At 37.1% G+C, this 24,773-nt stretch overlaps 1 protein-coding gene across 1 annotated transcript in view; it reads left to right on the plus strand.

Moving 5' to 3' along the window:
* BLNK (B cell linker) overlaps positions 1–24,773 on the plus strand; it is a 96,389-nt gene that overhangs the window by 56,531 nt on the left and 15,085 nt on the right. The window contains 9 exon segments of the mRNA XM_035540882.2: positions 10,485–10,550; positions 16,291–16,347; positions 18,295–18,344; positions 19,146–19,186; positions 19,808–19,964; positions 21,164–21,330; positions 21,825–21,906; positions 22,657–22,740; positions 24,205–24,230. Of these exon segments, the coding sequence (XP_035396775.1) occupies positions 10,485–10,550; positions 16,291–16,347; positions 18,295–18,344; positions 19,146–19,186; positions 19,808–19,964; positions 21,164–21,330; positions 21,825–21,906; positions 22,657–22,740; positions 24,205–24,230 (730 nt within the window).

The following is a 24,773-nucleotide window of genomic DNA, read 5'->3' on the forward strand; positions in this document are numbered from 1 at the left end:
CCCTTTCTTCCACCCTCCCAATTCTCCTGCTTGCCCTGCAACTCATCTCCACCTTCACACAGGCCCTAGGGTTCCCATGGCCATGTGATGATCCAAATCTGATCTTGCTGATACGAAACTTGGCAAAAGAAAAAAACAAATTAGTTTCTCAGCTTAAGTTCCGTAATTCATCATACCTGGGTAAACAATGAGGTCAAAACGAGAGGGGCAGAGAAGAGCGGAATTTCTACTTCAAATGGCAGCCTATGTAGGCTCCACTAAAGTGGCCATATGACTGTAGGGACTGGAATACCTCTCCAAACTTCTAATAAAAATGGATAACTTCAATACAAAATAAACAGAATTGATAGATCCATGAGTAAGTGATTATGGGGCATCCGCAACTTCTCTGTTCCCTATGTGTGTCACCTATCTGTGCCCATCTGTGGATACAGTGCTTCTGTAGCTGGAAATATCTATAAAAAGCAGCAAAGCTTTCACAAAAGATCCTAAAATTAGTGAATTTTAATTTCTTACATCTACTCAGCATATCTAGCACATATTTACATAAAAGCTATTCTGTTGGAACCAATCTTAGTCACTTGTGAATATAAGGGAGCATTAAAATACCTGCGCTTATTTTGTCTCTAGGAGTAGGCTAATGGGAGTGTTTAATATTTAATGCCATATCTAGAAGCTCTGCTCTATTTGGTTGTCAGAGCACTATTTTGTAGAACAAATGCAGTTCATTATGCATATAAATGCACTTTTGGTTTAAGGAGAAGAGTTAAGAGGCTGTTTAGAAAAACCTCCCTTTTCTCTCTCCAGTGCGCACAAAGCACCTTGCCTTCAAACTCTCGAGCCCCTTGGAAAAACAGCATGTTTTATTCTTTCAGTCTGCGAACTTTCTGGATTAAAATCACTAAAATAGGAAGTTTATTTTAGTAGCAGTCTTAAATGGCACAAAGACACTGATGAAGACTACACTCAGATCATGAAGTAAATTTATTGATGTCATGTCAGTGCTTTTGTGCACACATTAGCAAGACCTCAATGCAAAATTTAAGTACATACCCAACATTAAGGCAGTTGAATTTAGACATTTGCTTAAATATCTGGTTAAATCTTAGTCATGCCGATTACATAACTTGAAAGAGATTTTTTGATGTTCTTCAATAGGTGACCAGAACTAAAACGGGAGATCTGAAATTTATGGAAGAGGCAGAAGAGGAGTAAGAATTCCCTCTGTTCCAAAACCAAATCAAAATTAAGCCTTTACGTTTCCATGTTCAATTTACTTTTTTTTACTCTTTCATTTGCTTTCCTTTCCTTCATGTGAACAAACCGCACTTTCAATCTACATGGCAGGAATGACAGAAATGTTATCCAGCCTTTCAAAAACACATGTAAAATCATGACTAAAGGTAATGTTACTGCTGACAGATTGTAATTTTCAGTGCACCTACCAAGACCTGTCTTTATTCACTTTCCTGCGATGGCTTCGTGCTTCCTCTGTTTGGTAAAATATAAAAACCATATTACTCCTAAAATTTCTGTCCTTGCTCTCTTTAACCTATCAGGCTATGGGGAATTAGTCCTTCATGAAGACACAGGGCTTGTTTTATTTTAACTGGACAAGTATGTTAGAGTAAGCTAATGCCTTCAGTTCCCATCTGTGGCTTGCAAGCCTTTCAGAAGAGTAGAGGAAGGAAGCCTTGTTGAATATATCTGCTGTTTTGGTATGGTTTGTTTGTTTGTTTTAAGTACATCAGGTTGTATCCAGACAGCTGGTGCATAAAAGAGATCAGTTAACCAAAAAGACGCCGAGCAGGTCAGTTACAGAACAGAAAATCTGTCAAATTTTTGTGTCAGGAAGTGACGTGCAATATTCACTTAGCATATTGTAATAGCTAATTATTCTCTGTACTGCTTATAGTATCACTATTATCCAGTTGGGACAAAGGGGAGAGCAAGCTGGATAAGAGGGAAGAAAAAAAAACTGAAATATCTTCAGTTTTTTATTAAATATCTGTAATTTAAAAGGCAGTAGTCAAAAGTGCCTGGTCATCACTGCTTTCTGATATGCATAAACATCTGGGAAGTCCACATGAGTAGTAAAGATAACAAGAGCCAGGTCTGCTACTCTTCTCTGCTAAATTAAAGAGGGGTTAAAAAAAATAATTTGCAACAAATACTGTACGATTCAAACACACAAAACCTTCAGTATTAATACACTGCCCACACACAGTCAGAACAAGCCTCAGCCTTGATCCAAAAGGAGGGAGCAGTTGTACCAAAGTCAGTCCCATTGGTAAGGCTTCAGTTGTCTTAGCCCCATGGATAAATCTGCATATGCCTATACAGGTCAAGAATCAGGATTCCTTGCTAAGTCACTATAAAACTCTTTCATAGTGCAGAATTCCTAGTCACCTGAAATTAATTATACTATTTAATTTCATGTTAGGACTAATTTGTGTCAGAGATGTTTATGCCTTTACATGTTACATATTTTCACTTACTCTATCTGTGTTGATAACTAGTAAAAGTGAGTTTGACAGCTTCTTTGAGAAGATTACCTAGAGGGCATGTGAAGAAGAAAAGTATAATAAATATTAGGCTTTTCTGTGCATGTGCGTGTACCATGTAAGCACACACCTGCTGTAATTATGTGTTTTGCTTTTAGACAAAATAGCGCATGATTGAAGAATGAGCAGAATAGGATGTTACTCAGTCTTTAAAAAAAAAATCTCTCAACAAAACTAAAATATTTTAGTTATTTTCTCATGTGCCTCTCATGAACACAGCAGAAGACAATTTGTTGTTTGTGCAACCTCTCAGATACGTGTCTATAATTGACTTCTCTCCATGAGCATGCCTCTTTCAACCTTACTTCACAGCTTTGAGATAACTTTACAGATAAAGATCAAAGACTCTTTGCCTTGAGTTGACGGCATGGTGTCTCAGGTTACCACCTCCAGCTCCAAACTGCCTCTTCTCCCACCATGAGAGGCATTGCAGGGGGTGGGTAACGACAACCAAAAGGTGGAGATGACCAGCAGCTACTGAAGCAGTCTATCTGATCGCACCCCAAGAATTGAGCTATCTCTGTATACCTTGTACACACACCAGCTGCCACCCAGCCAGCTGATGCCAGTCTGCACTTCCTTCCAAGGAAATTACTCTCTCATTGTTCCAGGTAGCACTGTGATCTGTGCATGTGGAGTTCTGAAGTACCTGAAGGAGGCCTAAAGAGCTGAAATAGATGCTTTCTGTACTTGGGAATCTCCTTTTGCTTTCTGCTGTGGTGAAAGGGGAGAATTGTTTTATGCAATTAATTGTGTTGGTTTAGACAAACAAAACTAGCAAGTAATACAAAACTACATCTTACAAAACTCTCACTCAGCTCACTGAGATCTGTAATCTTTCACAAAGACCATGCCAGGAATGATATGTTGCTGGAAGCCTACTGTATGTAGTTTGAGAATATAGTGCAAGGTAAGAGCTTCAAGCTTTTCAAAATCTCAAGTGGTACTTCTGCAAATCTGCTTCTAGGTGAGCAAGTTTTCCCCCCAGCAAGCAGGATTCTTCCCCATTGTTCAGACACAATAACTTTATTTCTTAATTTTGTCACCTGTGCATCTGTTTATAAAACTAAAAGCTAGTGGAAACACAAAATATAGAGCAGCTGGGCAGACCATGGTGGAATAATTGAGCTGTGGGGAGCAGTAAAGATTGGGGCTGGGTGTGCTGTTCCTTCTCAAGTTTCACATTTTCATTTATTTTTTTAAATAACAAGGGTAGGTGTAGTAGTTTTTCTTTTTTTATTTTCTGTTTTTCGTCTTGTAATAACTTAGCCTTTGTTCTACAAATTCCATTATATTCTTCTAAGCTTTCTATTTTATTTTTTTGTGGATTCTTTCTGTAAAACTTTTTAGCCAAAGCTTAAAATGTTAAAGCAAGGGGGTGTGTTGGGAATGTTTTTTTGTTGTTGTTTTTTCCTTTAAGTTTAAGCTTGTACCTACTAAATCCCATTCTTCCACATTTCTAATGCGAAGCATTTGAATTTGCCTGGAAAAGAAGAAATAAATATTTTTTTGGCTTTACTTGATCTGTTATGCAGCTTTCCTCAAGGCAAAGATAGGGATACATCCAAAAGGAACCTTTTCTTGCTTGAAGTAACTGGAGGTAGTAACTATCTTCAGAAAAAAGACGCTTTCTAGACACAGAACTACAGAGTGTATTGTCAGTGAGAAACAGCCGTACCCAAAATGGCATAAGAACTTAACCCAGAGTGCAGCCTGACTGATTTAAAATGTGATTTAAAAATATATATATTATTTTGAAGCCAGTTCAACTTTATCCATTAAAAATCTGAGTTTAGGAGGAGAAAGAATATGCAGGTCAATTAATATTGAATGTATTGATAGTGCTTAAAGCTTCCTTTACAGATCTTCTGTCTGAATATATCCTGTTCAAAATTCTGCCCCTTTTCAACTAAAGGAACTTTTCCCAGAGTTTAGGATTAGGGATTTCTCAAGAGGCACAACTTGATAATTCAGACCAGTAAGTGCCAGGAATTTAAGAAGGTATAATTCTAGTCCTCCAGATAAACAGACGTATGCTCATAATATAGAAGACTTCCTGTGAACCATTTAAAACTGGTTTTGTTTAGCTGCCACTCCCTACTGACACTGCAGTCAGCCCTGTTTCCAGAATCATCATCAGCACCACTCCCAATTTCAAGTGCACGTGTCTGTGCTCACAGCCAGATGCACTAAAGCAGCAGTGCCCACTCTTCCCATCCAGGAGGCTCTGTAATGTTTTCATACAGCAGAGCGCTGTCCTTTGCTATGGGCCTTCCCTCACCACAAAACGAAGCAAACTGTACAGATTACTGACAGTGTGTGTGTGCTGGAGGTTCAAAATACTGGATTCACTGCACACAAAGATGAAGCTTACTCTCGGTTCCCAGCAGCATGGGGAGTTCATTAATGCTCTGAACCGCCTACCCTCTCCTCTCAGGTCTCTCTGGGAGAAGGCTGATGAAATCCCAGCGTCTTCATCTTTTCCTGAGCACACATCATGGAAATGAACAGGAAAACACAAGGCAGACTTAGGCCTGCCTAAATGTCTCCCGTATACTGCAGGGTGACACACGTCTTGGTCAGGGTTAGCTCTGTGCACAAGCAAAGGGTTCACTAAAGAGATATTTCTGAAGGTGTAGATTATCCTCATGGTCTTTCTAAATACATTATGTATATATGCAGAAACGTGAAGATGTTAAAAATACTAATAGTTAAAATCTCTCAAAAATTCATCGAACTGATGGGAGAATTACTCATTATGCAGAACTGTCTGAAATTAAGACAAACTCCTTTTTCTCATGCCAGTGGGCACTATATCTCATCTCACATCTCATTTGTTCTTTGGGTTATTTATACTTTCTTCTATTATTTTAAGCTTGGAAAGCTTTTGTGGGATAGCTTATATGCCAGAGCATCAGAAGCTTCCATCTGATTTCCAAGTATGTGGATGTGTCACAGGCCAGGCCTATCCATTGCCCTTCACTTCACATACATTCTTCATGTGCTGAGCTGTGACCAGATCAAAGAGAGGGTGGTTTTGTTTCATTTTATTTTATCTCAAGGCAGCTCTGAGCTCAAGGCAGTCCTTGAACACAGGTAGGTGTTTTGTGACACAGCAAGTCCTTTCAGGATGTATTGTATTTGCAGTGGTAAGCCTTTCTGGCTTCCTTTACATATGTATCACAACTAGTGACTCCTTTTTCACAATGTCAGATAATTCTGAATTGCTGGAGGTCAAATTTGATAAGATAAGAAAAATAGGCAAGAGAGGACTAAAAGTGTCTCCTTTTAGAAAAGTTTATTCCTGGACATAAAAGGAAAATGTCCTTCTTTCCCCTCATCTCCCAGACATACTTTTTATTATGCTAGACTCATTCTTTCCAAATCTTATCTCCAAGATGGATTGATGTCTACTAAAATAATCTTTTCAGTACTTGCGTTACTTTAGTGAGGTGGGATAAAACTGCATTTAGCACTTTGTGTTTTACTAAGTAGGGAATTCAGAACCAAGAAACCTGAGTTTAATCTCCCAGAGGCTATATTTCATTTAAATCTTGTGCTGATCAGTGACTACCTTTCTAGAATATGGGAATTTGCCTATGTCAAAAGAGTAGAGCAAGTATAAAGTACGTTGTTGGTGGACTTCTCTGAACCCATAAAGCCATGGAGTTTATACCCGTAGGAAAGCACAAAGATGACATGAATAGGCCCAGGCCAGACCAGCTTCTCCCCTGAAGTAACACTTCAGCTATATTCACAAGGCCCAAACCAGAACAAGAGAATAGGCCAGGTTTATTTCCATACAATTTTGCATGTACTTTTTTTTTTTTTCAGCCAGTAGAAAAATCCATTTCTGGTACAAGTAGTTAATTGTTAGGTATTGTTGTCTGCTAACTACTTCATAAATACCGTTGTTTCACTTGACACCTTTCTACCAACTGCTAATGCTCCTTGTTGGGCTCCAGCAATGAAGATTAAAAAAAAAAAAAAAAACCTCTGCCTTCAGTATCCTAACAACCCAAGTGAGCACAGAGCTGTTTGAAGGAGACAAACTAAAATCTGAGAGACTCTATCCAGTAGCTACAATAGAAGGGATTCAGCCAGAAGGGAGTTAGCACCTGTAACAGGCCTGACCTGTCTACTGAACTGTTTGGCTGCCCACCACTGTGAAACTGTAAAATACAGCTTTAAGTGGAGAAAAGTTACAGCTGAAGGATTCATTGAACAGTCTTATTTGTTATTCCTTCCAACAGGTAGAATTTCTAATATATTTCTTAGAAACATAAAACTTTTTAGAAGCACTTAGAGCTGAGACTTCCCAATTTCTCATCTGCATGCTTACTATCAGCAATAACTGCAGAACTTTGAAAAGCTATTGTATGTGCAAGAGTTCCTGGTCAAAGGGTCTCATCCAGTCATAATTGAATTTGATCTCAAAATAGCTATCTATTGCTGAAAAGTGTTTTTTTTAAAGATCAACAGTGACACAGGCTACACCTTTATCTGCAAGCCTGATTCTACTTAAAAAAAAAAAAAAAAAAAAACTCAACCAAAGTTGAATGAAGACTTGGTGCATATAGTTAAGAAACAGCTCTTGACTTTGACCTCTTAATTATCTTTAACTGCAGTGCAAGATAAAGCTAGCATTGCTTCTTAATTTACAGTATTAGCTGACTGAGGGCCTTGAACAAAATGTTGAAGTACCTGTTCATCCCAAGAGAACAACTGGAGAAGAATCACTAGTTGCTAACAAGATCCTGACTCAGAAGTGTTGTGAAGAATTGTAGTTATGTACTTAAGGCACATGTACTTATGTACTTAAGTACATGTACGGTCTACATCAGGCAGTGGTAGACTCCATGTCCTGGATGCTCTCAAGGCTGTTGTTCTGATGAGGCTTACTGTGCCAAGAACTTTTTACTTGGGATATTTTCTTATGTAAAGAAAAGTATTTGAGAAACAGACAAAGTGTTTGAGAACAAGTCGATACGCAGATAGAGGCAAAACAGGTATATGAATGCCCTTCTGTGCTTCACTTTCCTTATTGCTCTGGAATGACCTGCAGGCTTGGGTCAGAGACCCCTAAGATTCCTCTTCAATAACTTTGCTATCTGCCCTTCATATTTTCTACTGTCCCTCTAAAATCACCAGTCAGACAGACGGCTCTGTAAAACTTTCACATGGTAGCCTGTTATATCAGCTTTCATTTCAAGAAATCTCAGCCTTTGTTCACTAGCTGACCAGACTGGTTTTTGAAGCTTGCTCTACTTCATCAGCCAAAGGGGATTCCACTTGAGATGGAGATCATCCATGCCTGATGACTTTCTACACTCACCACTATTTTAGTGCATTGGTTACGTTCACAGGCTCGATGCAAGTTAAGTTGTGCAGGGGCAACAAACTAGGTATTGTAGCAACTCATGTGAGAGCTATGTGACTTTCAGAAGTGGAAAAAAAAAATCACAAATGTGTGTTAGATACTCCCTAATTTATCACACATTTTAGTTACAAAATAAAATGGCTTCAGGAATTTGATTATGCGAAGTTAGAAATGTTCTGGTTTCAGTTCACCTCTATGCGGAAAACCAACTAATTGTGCCAGTAACAGGACATGCAACTGTCTCCAATATAAATGCCTCTCTTTAAAAATAGAAATATGTATTAAAATGTTCTTTTAAACTTATTCACTGCATGTGGGACAGTAGTTATAGTCTAATTCACCTAAATATGATCAAATTAAAAGCAAAATGTTCTTGGAACTTGTAGTTATAACTTTTGGGGTGGGTTTTATTTTTTTGTTGTTGGTTTATTTTTTCAGAGCCAAGGTGACAATACAAAATAAAATCATTCATGTGAAAAATGAAACACTTTTTTTCCAAGTATAGCCATAATTTTACCATTGTGAAGATACATAGAATGTCAGAGATGAGTAATACACGCAATTTACACTTAAATTTTTGGTTTGGGCCCTATTTCTAACAAACAATAAATATTAGAGGAAAAATAACTGATTCTTATATGCATTTTTAATTAAAGGCTGCCAGGCCTTTTTTGAAAAGGATATAAACACTTGCAAAGAACTATTTTTCACAAACTAGAACTAAAACATTTAAATCTCTTCTCTCTATTCTCTTTTCATTCCTTTTTACTTTTTATTTGTAAGCTCTGTCAGGCCCCAGCTGGGGCACAAAACAGAAAGTCAACTGCAGAACATGGCTATCTGTGATATTTCAAACATGACCAGAAGCTAAATTTATTTGGGGGGGGGGAAGACACAGAAATCCAGAAGATCTTCTAAGATCTTCACCCCCCCAGATTTGCATATTTAATTAATTTGGTTAGTTCAGATAATAGTGCAGGCTTTTCTCATAGGTATAGTGCGTTATTGCAGGAAATCTCTATTTTTCTGTGCACCTGTGTCTCACACCTATAAGTAATTATAGAAATATATATAAAGTAATAGTATGAGCTTTGAGCAAAAGTTAAAAGATACGCTTGTGATTTGCTTGTCAGTTATTCTCATGATTTTTTTGATCAGTTGAGAATCTAAAAAAAAAAAAATAGGTTGAATGGCTCTTTAAGTAAAGTTGTGCAAAGACTGAAGCTCTAGCAATACCCTCTATGTATCAGATACGACCCATGACCTTCACATTTAATTCCAATTTCCTTTGAAAAATTTATTTTAATGTTTGAGAGAGTTCCAATTGCCAATGATGAAGATGGAAGATAGCAAAGCTCTACATGTTACCAAAGCTTCTGCATATTAAGGTTTCTAGTTTAAAGAAAGCTTTAAAAAATGGCAAGAAAGCTTTGATGTTTTAACTTGTCTTTGTAAGCAAAGCTTCCAAGATTCTGTTGGTAGCCTGATCTTGCATCAAAGATGAGGTAGGCAAGACTAAAACATAGAATAGCATAGACAATTTATAATGAAGAGTGCAAAATAGAATTTATAAAAGTCCTTTCTGAAAAAATCGTTGCTTCTTTGTTGCTTGAGTTAAAATCTTCGGCTCAGGTCTAATACAAGATACCTTAATTTAGGTGAACAGGAAGAACATAAACGGTGTGAAGAAACTAGAAATATGTATGTATTCTATAAGAGTTTCTAGGAAGATTAAGCTTCTAACATGTTTCACTATAAAATCAGTCTTTTCAATAAGTTATATTGGTTTTCCTGGAATTACCTTGATTTTAGCGATTTATTTATTTATTTTCTAAATGAGAAGGGGAGGTGGAATTATAAACTGCTGACTGAAAAAAAGAATGAGATATTAATTTAAATTGCCTTGATTACAAATAAATTTTTAATGAGGTCAGTGCAGCTGATGAGTTAAAAACAATCTTTGATTCTAGATATCAGTCCATGTAACTCCTGGAGTCCTGAGATTTTTATGGCTCAGAGTCACAGATACTGTCATGTTTTTTCAGATGGCATAAGCCCAGCAATGTATCATTTTCCCCTCTCCTGTTATAACTTCAAACACTACGGGAATGAGGCACACTGCCCACTTAAGAAATGACTCAGTAAATCAGAAATTAGAGAGTATTCCCATTATAGCTGTGGAATGTTGTAAAGTCAGTTCTGAACAATATGCTAACATTGAAATATTCTAACCTGTTAGTTGATGTTGTTCTTTCTTGATGCACTTGCTCTTAGATTGATCATTTAAACTGCACTGAACTGTATTAAGGAGAAGGATAACATAAATGCCAAAGAGCTCTGCTAAAAAGGGACAGAAACTTTGTACAGAAATTATTTTAGCAACTGAAGTACTTATCAAACATACATGAAACATTTTTGATGTGTAAAATACTACTGGAAAGAAAAGAACTGTATATATTTCCTGTATTTTTCTTAATTTATGTAAATGGGTGTTCAACCACATAGTAATTTTAAGGCTGATTTTGTTTAATATATTACAGGAAGCTTCAAAAGATGGTACACGACATCAAGAAAAATGAAAGCGGGATAATAAACAAGTTCAAAAAGTAAGTTTGAAATACCACTCCGAGTTCTCTCTATTTGGGGAATTTCAGATTAAAGTGCTATAACTTTATACTAGCAGTGATGGGACCATATTATTCTAGAAGGGTGTACTTCAGTGTATGTAATGAAGTTCAGTCCAAACTGTGACATGCAGAATTATCATCATTATTATGAGTTTCATGAAGTGGCTGCAGAACTGGGCTCCAAAGGGGGGCTGTTTCATAGCACTGAAAATCAGTATTTGGGTGAAATGAGTTTTTGTTGTGTATTTTTGGGATTGATTGTAACTTGTTGTTTGGGTGTGTGCCTTTCTCCTCAAGCCACTATTTAGGCTACCTGCTGCAATTAAGTTTTAATTTGAGCTCCACCTTGAACTAAATGGTCAGACATAACACTTAGAATTACCATTAAAATGTTAAATCCTCCTGTGTTTCAGTCACATAATACAAAACCCACCGTTACGTAACAACATCCTTACTCCAGTAAGAAGCGCTAACCAGCATAAATATTGATGTCACATGCATAGGAGCATTATCAAATATTCATGTGTTTTTATACATAGAAATTCCAGTAATTCTGCATCCTTGCCAGATGAATACCCTCTTCAGTTTCCAGTCAAACATATATTCAGACCAATTAGCTATTTAGCTCACTTTTTCTTCTTCTTAATGCAATAGCTCATTTGCATTGAACTTCCATTTGGATGTGATTTTTCTCATTCAGATGTCTGTCTTCACGTGGGTCACTGGCTACAAAAGTACTGAGAACTTCTAAAAGTTAATTAGTACACAGTATCTACAATGTTTCCATGAAGACTATATTAAATTCTAGAAATAAAGCTCTCGTCCATAAAAGGCAATTCTAAACACTTCTAAAAACGGTTCTTGGAGTGACCATGATGGCCCATTTCAAGGAAAAGAAAAAACAAGAGCTACTTCTAGGTATCTGCGAAGCAGTCAGTTACCCTTAGGCCACCTTTGTGGCCTCTTTATCACAGCTCTGCTTCTCTCCACAAGTACTGAGCAGGCTGGGATTGTATCACCTGGTATATCAGAGATTCTTGAGACTGGTCGCCCATCATTCACCCCACCACCCCTCCCATCTTCTTTCGTTCTAGCACTGCTGCAATGTGCAGTGAGTCACAGTCACATGGCTTGTATACTTATTTCCACATGAGCACAAAAGCACATTTTCCCTTAAAATGACCATCTTTCAACTACTTAGATCTTCAATTTAATCTAAGCATTCTTTTCTTATCAACACAGTGTGTATGTAAAAAGGTCATTGTGTTTAGAGACCCGTCTGCCAAAACCTCATTGTTTCATGCAGGACCTGCTCACAGGAATGGCTTACAGGCTGCCAAGGTTTTTGGTGGTCTTGTTTTCGGTTGGTTGATTTGGTTTGGGGGTGGGATGGGGTAGTGGTTGCTTTATAATAAGGGATGGCATTCTAATTCAAAGTAGTAATTTAAGTGTAGTTAGTAACGTTGCAGTAGGTCCAGTGCATATGCCCCAGAGGAAAGCAGATGGCAGAAAGAACAACAACAAAAAAAAAAACTTAAGTTTGTAATCTGAGACAAAAAAAAAAAATATTGTGTTCCATAGTTGCCCGGACATGAATTTTGCTGTTCATCAGTATTTCTCTGACTGTGTGTCCCTCCCAGAGAGTAAGAGGGGAAGGATAGATAGGGAAAAATAACAAGAACTAAATGAAGCTGAAGCTGGGAAGGTCAGAGGTGCCATCGTTAAATGTCAGTTACAAGATAGCTGCCATAATGCTGCAATACTTTGATTCTCTCAAGATAAAAAAAAAAAATCCACAAAAAGAGCAGGCTTATAAAAATCTCTTAATGTATGACTAGCACAAAGCTCACATTACCCCTCCTCCAGCTATGAGAATACAAATGTATTCTCATTGAAAATGAGATGTAAAAAAATACACATAATAATCTTTTTGAGACCTCTGTGGTGCATCTGAGTCATTAATCTCATCTGCAGTAGTGAAAAACTTTTTTTAAACAGTAATTCTCACACTTGCACATGACTTAAGAACTCAAATCTTTAACCCAGCACATAATGAGACTTGCAATAAAACCATGAGTTGACAATACTGATCAGGATAAATACAACACATACCAAGCTTTGCAGGATTAGAACTGGCTGTATTCCTCTGAATGTGTCCTTTGGGGGCTTTTGATTTGGTTTTAGTATATGTATTTTTCTTAAAGTTATCCAGTTGATCTCTTCCTCCATTTCAGTTATATGATAATTTTATTAAATGTCAAAGACATAAGAACAACTAGAGCAGGAAAAAATATACTAAAAATGTCTTTATGTAGCACAGATTTGGAATTTGTCTATACGTTATACAAAAACATAAATCATTTTGGCTCAAATTCAAACCTCTTATAATTGGAAAAAAATGTAAAGCAACCAAGTAATGTATTTGCTTATCCCAAGCCCAAAGCTGTCATACGCAACACGGATACTGTAAGCCTCTATGATTGAAATTGGAAGAACGTTCAATGACTCTTGGAAGACATTTGACTTATCGCTGTTTAAGACCCTTCTAAAATCTGGATTGGCTCGTGATTATGGAGAAATGTTCCTGCATCAAATGTCTCATTCTCCAAACTAGTTCATCTTCAGGGTGCGGGTGAGGAGGGCTATGTCTCTCATCGCTGTGTCTTAAAGTTTTGTGGAAAGTTGTCTGAGAAGTGGTGGTAACAGAAAACTACAGAGAGTTTCTTTGTTGCTTAAAAGTTCCTGTTTATTTCCCAGTCTGACTCAAAATTTTATGACAGTAGAAGTAAAAATATTGCCCACAGGCTACCATTCACCTGCTTGCCTTTAATAATATGCAAAGCTGTTCACAATACTGCAGTCCCAGTTGCTGTGCAGATCATGATGTCAGATTATTGTATTCAGATGTAGAAGAATCAATAGGGATAGCCAAAGTTGAATGAACAGTGAGAGAGTGGGAGGTGGTTTCATTTGTTTGTTTGTTTTTGTATTTGTATCTTTGGTAATATAAACCAGGGAAGTAAGAAAGTAATGATAGATTTCACTGTGCAGGATGGATGGCTGCCTATTTGCAACCCACTGTAAAGACATAGCTCTCATCTGGAAATCTTAAGCTCCGAGCATCAAGGCTTGTTCAGAGGAATCCTAGTTCTGTTGAAGTCAGTGCTAAAACTCATTTCGTACACAACAAATTCAGGATTTCACCATAAAGTTTTTGTATATGATGATCTACTGTATTGAATGAGAAACTAGAAGTTCAGGTCACTCACCCTATTGCAATATCACATCCTACCAAAACTTCCGTTGGAAAGCCATCAGAAATGGCTAAAATCATGCACCTGTAGTTATTTAACTAACTGCACACAATCCAGGTATGTCCATTTCTTGAAATCACATTTGTTAGATGACCTGAAGAATGGTAAGAAGATGCACCTGCTTTACCCAACTTCTTAGTTGGGTTACTTCAGAGTTTTCTGGTCCATTTTTCTATACCACTTATAACTTGACCAGACACCTCCTTCCACCCATAGCTGTGACAGCTTAGGAGGGATCCATCACTTCCAAAATAGCAGTGACCTATTCCTACACCAATTCACTGCCTGACTTGTTCGTGTCACGTTGCTAGCTTGGGCATTTTAAACAGTAGAGCATTGCTGCTCCAGTCCATTTTGATGGAATGGATTAGGAAGTGCTCAGACAATCCTCTGTGGCAGGCATGCTGGGGACAATAACTTCAGGCAGAAGTTATTGTGTCACTAAATGTCTCTTCAACCTGCATTTCTGCAACTAGAAGATATCTGTGATCAAACCCTTGGCAGAGGGAAAAATAGTATTTTATGGACTAAACACTGAGAGAAAAGTACAAAATTGAGTTGTAGCATGGTTAGAAAAAGAAAATGGAAAAGTGGAATACATCATTATAACTATTCTGAAGTAACACCAATTTTAACATGTGGCTAAATAGGATGTTTTAAGTGTCAGTATGTTTATTAATACAATATTCATCGAAGTAAAGATAAATACACCACAGCTATATGCCATTGCACTGCCACAGCACTTTTATAAAGAAAATGTGCGAAAGGATAGTAAGAAAACTTTAAAAAGGAAAAAAAGTTTCAGATTAATTTTACTTTGTACAATCACCAGATACCTTAAAGCTAACAAACTATTCCACTAGGTCACGAGGCTACAGTCTAAGGAAAGTGTATCTGTCAGCTGGATTGCACCTGTCTGGAATTCTGCAAAAACTTTCAGCAAAGTTCAACTAATTATCATTTAATTACAAGTGGGATGATCTAGTGCACTAACTGACTCAAACTACAAATGCTCATCTCAGCAAAGATGTCAATATAATTTTTACAAATCCTATTTGAAAAAAAATGGTTTTTAAGAAAGGAATGGGCTCGGTTCAGAGGCTAACAACAGGAGAAGTTAAGGGCTCTTGAAAATGAAGAGATTTTAGCCACTTCTTAAAAGCTGGGGGACTGAGTGGAAACGCTAGCGAAGAAATGCACCTGTAGGATGATTGATTCCTTTAAGTAAAATGCTGCTACTACTACATATACTTGGTTACTTTTCTGGCTGTAGCCTGTAAAAACAAGTGCTGTTAGAGCAGAAAACCCAGACCTTTGCTACAGTTTATTTTACAATTCTCTGCATAGTTGTGGGGGAAAAAAGAAGTGATATTAGCTTGAAGTATATGATTAATACTTACTGTTCTTATAGGATTCCTTACATGAGTAAAGTTAAATACATGCCTAGATACTTTGCCGGATTAACCTCAGCAAGCTGCAAAGGGGAAATCTCATAATATATTGTTTTTTTAAATGAAATAATTTACTCTTCTAAAAATTACTGTGAGCTTTTGTACAGTGCAACCTGTTCTTGTATGAGCAGCATCAGACCTAACTACATAAAATGCCTCAAATGCTACCTGGTTATTTGTTGAAGCTCTTGACATATGTAGTAAGATGTGTTACATTGCTTTTTAAAATCTGTTAACATACTCTCAAAAATGTACTTGGATTTTATTGAGACCTTTAGAACCGAAATGTCTCAGAGATATATCAAACTCTCCAGAAAATTACTTATTCTCTATTAAATTTTAGAGAAATACTGGTCCCATTCAAGTCAATGGAAACTTGAATTATTTAATTGTGTTCTATCAGAGCTAGTACAGAGATGCTCCACCATCTGCAGTGCAGAGCTGAGTACCACTAAAATATTTTACTTCAAAATTGTGTTTACTATGATTTTACATAACTCTCTTAAAAGTTGTGTTAGGAAGTCATACTGTTTTCCATTTAAATATCTATGCTCAGTTGGATGGCATTTGATTGTTTCAGTCCTTTGTCATTTGGTTCAGTGGAACAGGACCAAGTCACACTGCAAGCATCTGTGCAGAATTATATCAGTATCTGAAATAGCTAGGTATAAACTCCTTGGCATAGAAATTATGTCTTTTCAGCTTGCATTGTGGTTGCACAGTGGGTAAAATTCTGGCTCTTGCAAAATGAAGCTCCAATTTACTTCAGAAGAGTCTGGATTTCAGTTCTGGCACTCAGTAAATCATTCTGGTACAGTACAAATTATTTTTAAGCGGATTTGAATTTGAGAATAAATAATGTATTTGAGGAGATTCTAACAAATATAGATGTGGCCATGAACGGTTTCGACTCTGTGACAGAAACATGATTTCTTTTCTTCTATTGATATTCAGGTTCCAAAATGAACAAGTGGCCTTAATTTGCAAAACTGGGAAAGATACTTGGGATCGGTATGCTATTTCAGAGCTGCACAATGGCATGATAGGCTGCTTAGACACAGAGCTCTGTTCTGTGCTTTGTATGCTTTCATTGTAACATATTTACATTTTCTGTCAGGGCCACTGCCAGGATTTACAGGACCTGGGACAAAGTGTTGAAGTTCTCTGCTTAGCAGTTTGGAAACGTAAAATGTGGCTCAGGCCACATCCTTTACACTGTGACCTAACGAGCCTCTTACTATTCCCTTAGTTCCATTATTTTCCAAGTGTCCATTGTCTCTGAACATCTCAGGATAGATACATCGCAAAGTACGTTAATAGATTTTAGTCTACCCTCCTCTAAGAACTCAGATTTGCCCTGGCAGTGGCCCTGGGTTTTTCTTTCTAACATGCCTGTGCTAACCTGGACAGAACACAACAGCGGGGCTGTTGAGAATGCTTTTTAATTTACTGTTTGTACACTAAGTTTATTCATGCTATGAGATCCAAAGACTAGACAGAGGAAGCTATCTTTCATCAGCATTGATGGTAATGAACAAAGCTGGATAACGCTTTGAAATAATGTGCTGGGATTTTTTTTATTTTATTTTTCGAGCTTTAGCAATGCCTGCACCATTTGCTCATTGATTCGTGCATGTGCATTTTTTGTGACTATCTGAGCAACTGAATTCCATGAATTAACAGTAGCCAAAGCATTTCTCAAAACAGATGGGAAAAGTCTGCAGGTTGTTGTGGTACTGCCAGTGTGCCACCATCCCAAGTCACATTGTTACTTGAACAATGACAGTTAAGCAGCATGCTCAAGACCTAAATATTGAGTGTCAAATTCTTTCAGTAAAGCAAAATCTGTAGATATCACTATTGTTCAGAGGTCACAAGAAAACATTTTATATTCGTAGTGAACAATTTTTTTAATTATTTTTTATTTTTTGTAAATAATTTGCTTATTTTTGCAAATGAATAACATCAAGAAATTCCTTGTTAGGACCTGACTGAAGAATGAGTGAAGCCATCGGTTCAGTGGGCAAAGATTCAGGTCTCTGGTGAGGTCTCATCAGTGCTACAGGGAAGCTGTTAGTCAGTGTTCAAAAGACACTTTGAAGAGTCCTTTCAATGTAAATTGTATTAATGTTTTTTGTTGCCACAAAAATCAGAGTTTAATTTGCTTCAGATGCATCAATCTAGCTTGTAATGTCACACATGCATCATTTGTTTCAACTGTGGACAAGATTTTTCTTTTTTACAGGGTAATGTTAGAACATTGAGGAAACAATTGATATACCAACTGACCACATAATTCAGGTTCTTCACTGGGCACTTGCAATTTAACAAACAGGAATATACATATGTATTTATATGTATAGCCACAAAGATCCTCTCAGGTTTTCTACAAATTATCTTTCGATTCATTTGGTGTTGCAAATACCATTATAATAGCATTTACCAAAAAAGGGGCACAATGCCATAATAGCGAGTGGAAACAGAATCTGGCCCTGAGAGACCTGGTATATATTTTAACACTGCTCAGAAAATAAATTGCATAGAAAATGGTATTTGTAAAATATTAGCAGAGAGTAATGCACCAGTTTCATATGCCATAGTCTTAGCAAACTCTCTGTGAGCTTAAACAGATTTTCATCTTGAGATAGATGTGCATTTATCTCTGACACCTATGTTATCTGTTTCTGCTTGGAAATAAAGGGGAGGGGTGGGCAAGGAAACTGTTCTTTGAAAAAATATGTTCTTCGCAAAAAAAAAAAATCTCAGATTAGAAACTAATTTCTTATCTGTTTCTAGCTTTTCAAAGCATTCTCCTGTAGCTATTTGCTAAGCATCTGTGATAATCTGTATTTCTTCAGCTGCAGGTATCTTTTATCAGCTTTTTTATGTGCCTGGCTAATGTTTCCTTCTAGCAAGTATTATTTCTTAGATCATAAATTTAATTATTATCATTTACAGGCTAAAAAAAAAACCTCCACCAAGTCTACCACGAAGGGATTATGCTTCAGGTAAGGCTGGATTAATGGAAAACTTAAACTGCATGTCTGTATAGTTGGTACCTATATGCCTAAGAGCATTTCAGCTATATATTTCCTCTTAATTTGTCTCTAACAAGAGAACAGGACCTGAACAAATGGATCACCTCAGAAGTCAGAATTTCTTGGTACTTTTAACATGATAATATTGACATCATGAATTATCTTAAAGGATAGGTAGAACTATATTTGTTTATACAGCAATCAGTTTGTGACCATTTTTGCATGTTAACAGTTATATTTTCATGGAAACAATGATATGAAAACAAGCAAAAAGGACAATGTTTGGATGTTATCAGATAAATGTTCCATGTTTAACGTAACCATTCAAATTAACAATTGGAATTGGAATTTTAACCAAGAAACAGGAAACTGCAAGGCCCAGAGGTCAGAAATATTATGAAGAAATTGTTCTGAATTGTTACGAAGAATTGTTATGAAGAAATGAATCCTATTTAAAAACGAGATGTGCTACCAGGGTGCACACTCTGCTGTTCGGACTATGTGCAGTTGACCATATTCTAATGCTTTCCCAACAGCTTTGAGACAATTTATCAAAAACAGACAAGCAGGCATTTAATTTTTTCTATTCAGGCGAAAACAGATGTGTTTCTCTCAAGTGTTTAAGAAAATTTCATTACTTTTATTTTTTTTTAATTGAATGTGATAGATGTTTGGTGCTGGTTGGTTGTTTGTTTTTTTTCAGCCTATGCTTAAGACAAACATTTATGTTCCATATTACATCTCCTTAAGTAACTCTACTGTTTGGTTTAGAACACGCAGACAATGAAGAGGAACAATGGTCAGATGACTTTGTAAGTACATCTCTTTCGGGTAGTAGAAGGTTACTGTAGCAACAAGTTCAACACAAGCAATAATAAATGTTTATTTTTGAATCACCTACTTCTGGTTGAACTTAATGCTACTGAAATATTATCTTGTTTGTTACATCAGCATTATTTATACTCATTCTTAGGTACCTTAATTTTTCATATTCAACTTAGGTACATATGAGAAATACTGTCTGTGATGGCCATGAATAAGTAAATGAATGGTATCAATTTGAAGGACTTTTCAAACTGAACAATAATTTCAAAAACAATATCTTCTATTTTGAGGAGGAAGAAAAAGCCAGTTATTTCTAAAAATGAAAAAAATTCTGATTAAAATCATAGAGTATGTTTAAATGAAGCAAGTCATCGTCATCTGCCACATAAAGTAATTGCCATACCATACAACTGTCACCCTGAGGTGGCTTGTTCCCTTCTTGGTGGAGAGGGGGCAGGCAGGAGTGCCTGTTTGTTTGGAGAGGGTTGCTTTCAAGGGTGCATTCTCATAATATAGTTAATTGTATTCCTGTGAGGATATTTGTCATACACTGCTATGAAGCCATAAGTATGTTATGAAATGAGAAATGGGAAGTTCTCTTTTTCTAGGACAGTGATTATGAAAATCCAGATGACCACTCTGACTCCGAGATGTACGTGGTCCCCAGTGAAGAGAATCCTGATGACAGCTATGAGCCACCTCCAAGTGAGCAGGAGAAAAAGAAAATTCCCTCTGCATTCCCTATTTCTAGGGGTGAATACGCAGGTAGCTATGGAATAGTTGTCTACACTAGCTTGATAATTGCTTATTTATCAGTACCAATGGAGAAGTGGCCTCAAAAGGACTAGTCTGTCCTTTCCTCAAGATTTTGCTTTTAATTTGGACAATCAGGTCTTCAGCTTTCAGGGTACATGATTTGTTATTAGTGTATGAAACAGGCTACTATTGCTACTAGCAGAACTTGGAGTTTTAATAGAATGTGTTCTAGAGAATTTGATAGGCACCTAATAACCACAAAATTCAAGCAGACGTATGGGAAATATCACTAATTTAGCTCCAGGTTCACCCACGTGTTTTAATGTGGGAGTTCGTATTGAAGATTAAGCAAATAAGACTAAACTGGACTACCTTCTTAACCCTTTTTGTAGCTCACATCATTCCAAAAGCAGTAAAAAAGAGATCAAAGCAGCCCAAATATTCCTTCCATATTGTCTATTGAGATTATTATTGAGGATAAATATCCTGAAAAACAGGATAGAAGCAAGATTGTACTTATAACAGTCCATCATAAAGGCCTTCTTTCTTCCTATTTGGATTCTTTTCAGCCATAGGTGGATTGCACTGAAGTGAATGAAAGTGACCTTCAGTTAGGTGAAGATTTCCTTCAGTTAGGTGAAGATTTGGGCAATTGGGAAAAGAAACATCAGCATGATGCCTGCTTTCAGTTTTTGGATGATACAAGACTGTCACTGGCAATAGAAAAGTCACCAACAGTGCTGTAATGCCACCTATGTACTCCCAGAAGCTTATGAACACTGTTCACCCCTTAAAATGTCGCCTCAGAGGACATGGCATAATTTGTGTTTCAGTCCTGTCCTTTGTGCGCTAACATTTTTTTGTCCTGTTGCGCCAAGGTCACCAAGATCATACTGGCACAGGATATACTAACTAATGGACCATACCACCTGGCCACCGCCTTTTCCCTAAGAGTTAGATGAGTGTTCGTACAACAGTCAGCATCTAGGCTCCCTCTGCATCCTGACATAGAGGACTGGGTTGCTGCTACCCGCAGTGATAAAATAGGACCACTTTGCACACAGTTCTCGTCAGGCCCTGCAGCCACTCAGGTCTGCCTTTTCACCTAAGTTGCAGCCACAATAAAGATCTGTTTTCGTAGATGGTAGAAAACTGTCCAGAGGCTGAGTAATTTTGAATAAAACTGTTGTTTTCTTCCACATTAAAAGACAATCGCACCAGTCACCAGCAGCTTCCTCCAATGAACAAACCTCTCCCAAGCACACCCAGTCCAGCCTTGTCCAGACCAAACAAACCATCCAAGCCATCCCTGCTGCTGCCATCTGCTGCAAAACCAAAATTACCACCGAAGCCCAAGGAGTGTAGTGACGATGAGGTAACGTTTATAGATATACGTGTTCTGACAGTTTAAATGATGGACCCCACACCAATCACATGGTAGACAGCAATGCCATGAACTCATTTCTTTGTTTGTTTATATGGTACAAAATATTTTGTATATCACAAGCAGTAATCTGCAAGTACCATACTGATTCACAGTGGATATCTGCCTTAAATCAAGTATCAAAGAAGCCCCTTAGATCACAGAATAGTTTCTGCTCCAAGTTGAAAGCAATGGGGAGAGAGCAACCTCACACACTACCCCCAGGACCAAAGGGAAGGCTTTTTTTCCACCAGTCTTGAACTGGAGTTATTAGTTAAAAGGTTTTCTGTCCTGGAGAATCCCATCTGTATATGATGATAAATGTCTGAAATGGCAGTCACTGTGAAATGTCAACTACTATTGGCTGCTGCCAGGGCTTCAGTCCCAACAGTTCATTGATCTGAGGGAGGTTTAACTGGTAAATTTTTGTCCTGCATTTCTTACAGGATAATTACATTGTGCCTGTGGACAATGACGACGATAACTATATTGAACCCACAGAAAGCAGTGTGTCACTACCTGCAAAACGTGAGTTTTAGTCATTTGAGCTAATAATTGTTTATTACTTTGTTAGGAACAACAGTGGAAAAAAATAGGTCAAACTGATGTCTGTTTCTAGGGTTCAAAGAGTGGAGGTACAGCTGTTAAGAGTTTGCAAAAATGCAGTTGGGTCCTTCGGCCCATGACGAGGCCATGGCAAGTTATTTTCATTGGGAGCCACTTATAATTCCTGCCTCTCTCACTCAGCTATTTCTAAGTCCTTCCTTGGTACAACCAAGAAGCTTTTCATGGTATGTGATCTCCCTCCTCATCCAAGGGAGCCACAGCATTAAAATTCTCTGTTTGTTGAAGTGCCTCAGGAAAAGAACAAGTTTTTTTTAGATTTGCAGTAAATAGAGAGACTTTGATTCATTTTTTACCTCTGTATTTGAAGTATATTTAGCTGAAGAGTGAAAATACTACAGTCCAATGGTGAAAAGTAAACAGAGAAGAGTATTTAATTCTGCTCTCTGACATTACTGACAGTATCAAACCTATTCATCAAGGCAGGAACGCTGAATGTTGTTTCCCTTTTAAAATGAGAACTGCAGCCTGCCTCAGTTAATTTGTTCAAGGCTATCTGGCAAAAAACCTATCACTAGCACTTTCTTAGTATTTATTCTTAATGCAAATGTTACATTGTTATTTTTAAAATACATGTGTATATATGTGTGTATATATTTACACACATAAAAACACATATACACACAAGTATGTATATATAAAATATGTTTTTAGCTCCTGTGAACAGATTTATGAAACCAACCACAAAACCAGTCCTCCCTGCTTCTGCAAAGCTTTCTATTACTTCTGACATGCAAGGTAAGTGGAGTTTGCATCAGTGTTGAAATAAAATAACCTAAGACTGAGCAATATTAAATTCTGCTTTATGTATTCACAACATAAACTATATGATGTACTTCAGTAAAATAAAAATATGTTCCCCCTTAGGTTTATCTGTGTTGTAGCATTTGTTTTGCCTAGCTTGAATAGTAAATCTGTTTTAAGGATGAATAAAAGTAGAACAAGTCATTTGCCCCAAACTGATTTATTTTTAGTCTTCTGCTCTAGTGGAAGAATGTAAACGGATCAATACAGCAAGAACAAATAGGACTCAGTGTATTATTAATCCCATTTCACTACAGGAAACAAGATTCAATATTTTAAAATCACATCAAGATTCTGTATTAAAGAGATTCCATATAGGCTGATGTTTTGCATGCCCTGTGATAAGGTTTCCTGTTTAATTTCCATAAAAGCAATTTATTTGGAAAGAGAAACAAAAGCAGAAGCAAATAAGAGTAATCGTATTTGTTTTTGTAGGTACATATATACTTGCTTAATCTTCCTTAGCTGTGGTAACTCTGAGTTGTTTTGCATCCTCATCATGTCATTATTTGCTTGGAGTGTAACCTTTACATGCCGGTCACACAGCTCTTTAAGTGTCTCTGCATATTCATTAGCAATGTGTTCAAGTCACAAGCTATAAAAGTCTTTTACGAATGACTTAAGGTTTAGTGACATACTTTTTGGACACTTAAAATGCCCTTTTGAATCAGCCTTTCTGTAAATCAGTGTTGAGCAACAGCCATCTCCTGATAGATGTTACTAAAAAAAATAAATAAATAAACAACACATCTCCCCCTGGTGGGAACGTGGATACTTTTCAGAGCACTTAAAGCAACAAAGCCTGACATGAAATTTGTTGAAATATAATTCAATTTTCATCGAACAAACAGGACATAGATAAGGATGCTGGTAATTTGGGGATTTAATATCTGTGAATTAAAATACTTCTGTGGGATGGAGCTCAGAGATGGACACTGGCAACAGAAATGAGTCAGTCTGGATTTATGATTCACCTGATCTCTTCCTCCCTAAGTCGTGAAAAGGCTAAAATCCTACCTGTGGTAGAATTTAACACACCTTTCCAGACTGTCTCAAGTTTGCACAACACCAGCATTCATCTTGATTTTTGTAAAAAAAAAAAAAATAATAATAATAATTAATAAATAAATAAATAAAATAATAATAATAATAGATAATAATTTTAAAAAGCTCATGGGGGAAGGTTCATTTGTACGGTGGTACAGTGACTGCTTATCAGGCTTCCTGGGACTCTTTCTGAAGTTCCCATCAAAAGAACAGGAGGCAGAACCTGAGCAACTTCTTCAATTCATTTTTCTAGAGGCAAAATACAGTTAATACAAATTCTGATCAGTTTTTCTTGTAACGTAGTGCATTGTTGCTAACTGAAGGACATGTTTTTTCCTCCCTGTCTTGTAGAAGTCTACGAGGTTCCTGAAGAGGAGGTAAGGCTTTCCTACAGTTTGACTCATGTTGCCCTCAGACAGGGCACAATCACAAAGGTGATTGTTGAAAATATATATATATATATTGTCAGCCTTTCAGAGGGGAAAAATGGCAACGAATCTCTGTCTGCACTTAGCACTTTGACACTTGCTTCAAAGAAAAACTGGCAAACTGATTCAAAATGTCTGCTGAATAGAATAAATGGGAAGAGGCTGAAATTTCTGGTTCTGTGTGATAGCGATCCAGTCTGGGAAGCAGCAGCCTAAGGGAATGCTCTCTAGAAGTACAATTGCAGCAAAGAAGCAATGACAGTTTTGACAGAGTAATTTTCTTCCTACTTGCTGGTTTTGACATGACATACGGCCAAAGCAGTGTGCTTAGGGCTTCCCAGGCACTGGTGGTGACTTCCTGCCTATCCCATCCACATGAAGATTACCAGGCAGAGCTCTAGCAGAAATCTATCCTTCAACACAAAAATAAGATATTGCTATGATAGTATTATTATGATCATAAACATGTATTTTATGAAATCAAAAGGTGAC

The sequence above is a fragment of the Cygnus atratus genome, chromosome 7 (assembly GCF_013377495.2).
Source record: "Cygnus atratus isolate AKBS03 ecotype Queensland, Australia chromosome 7, CAtr_DNAZoo_HiC_assembly, whole genome shotgun sequence".
Lineage (NCBI taxonomy): Eukaryota > Metazoa > Chordata > Aves > Anseriformes > Anatidae > Cygnus > Cygnus atratus.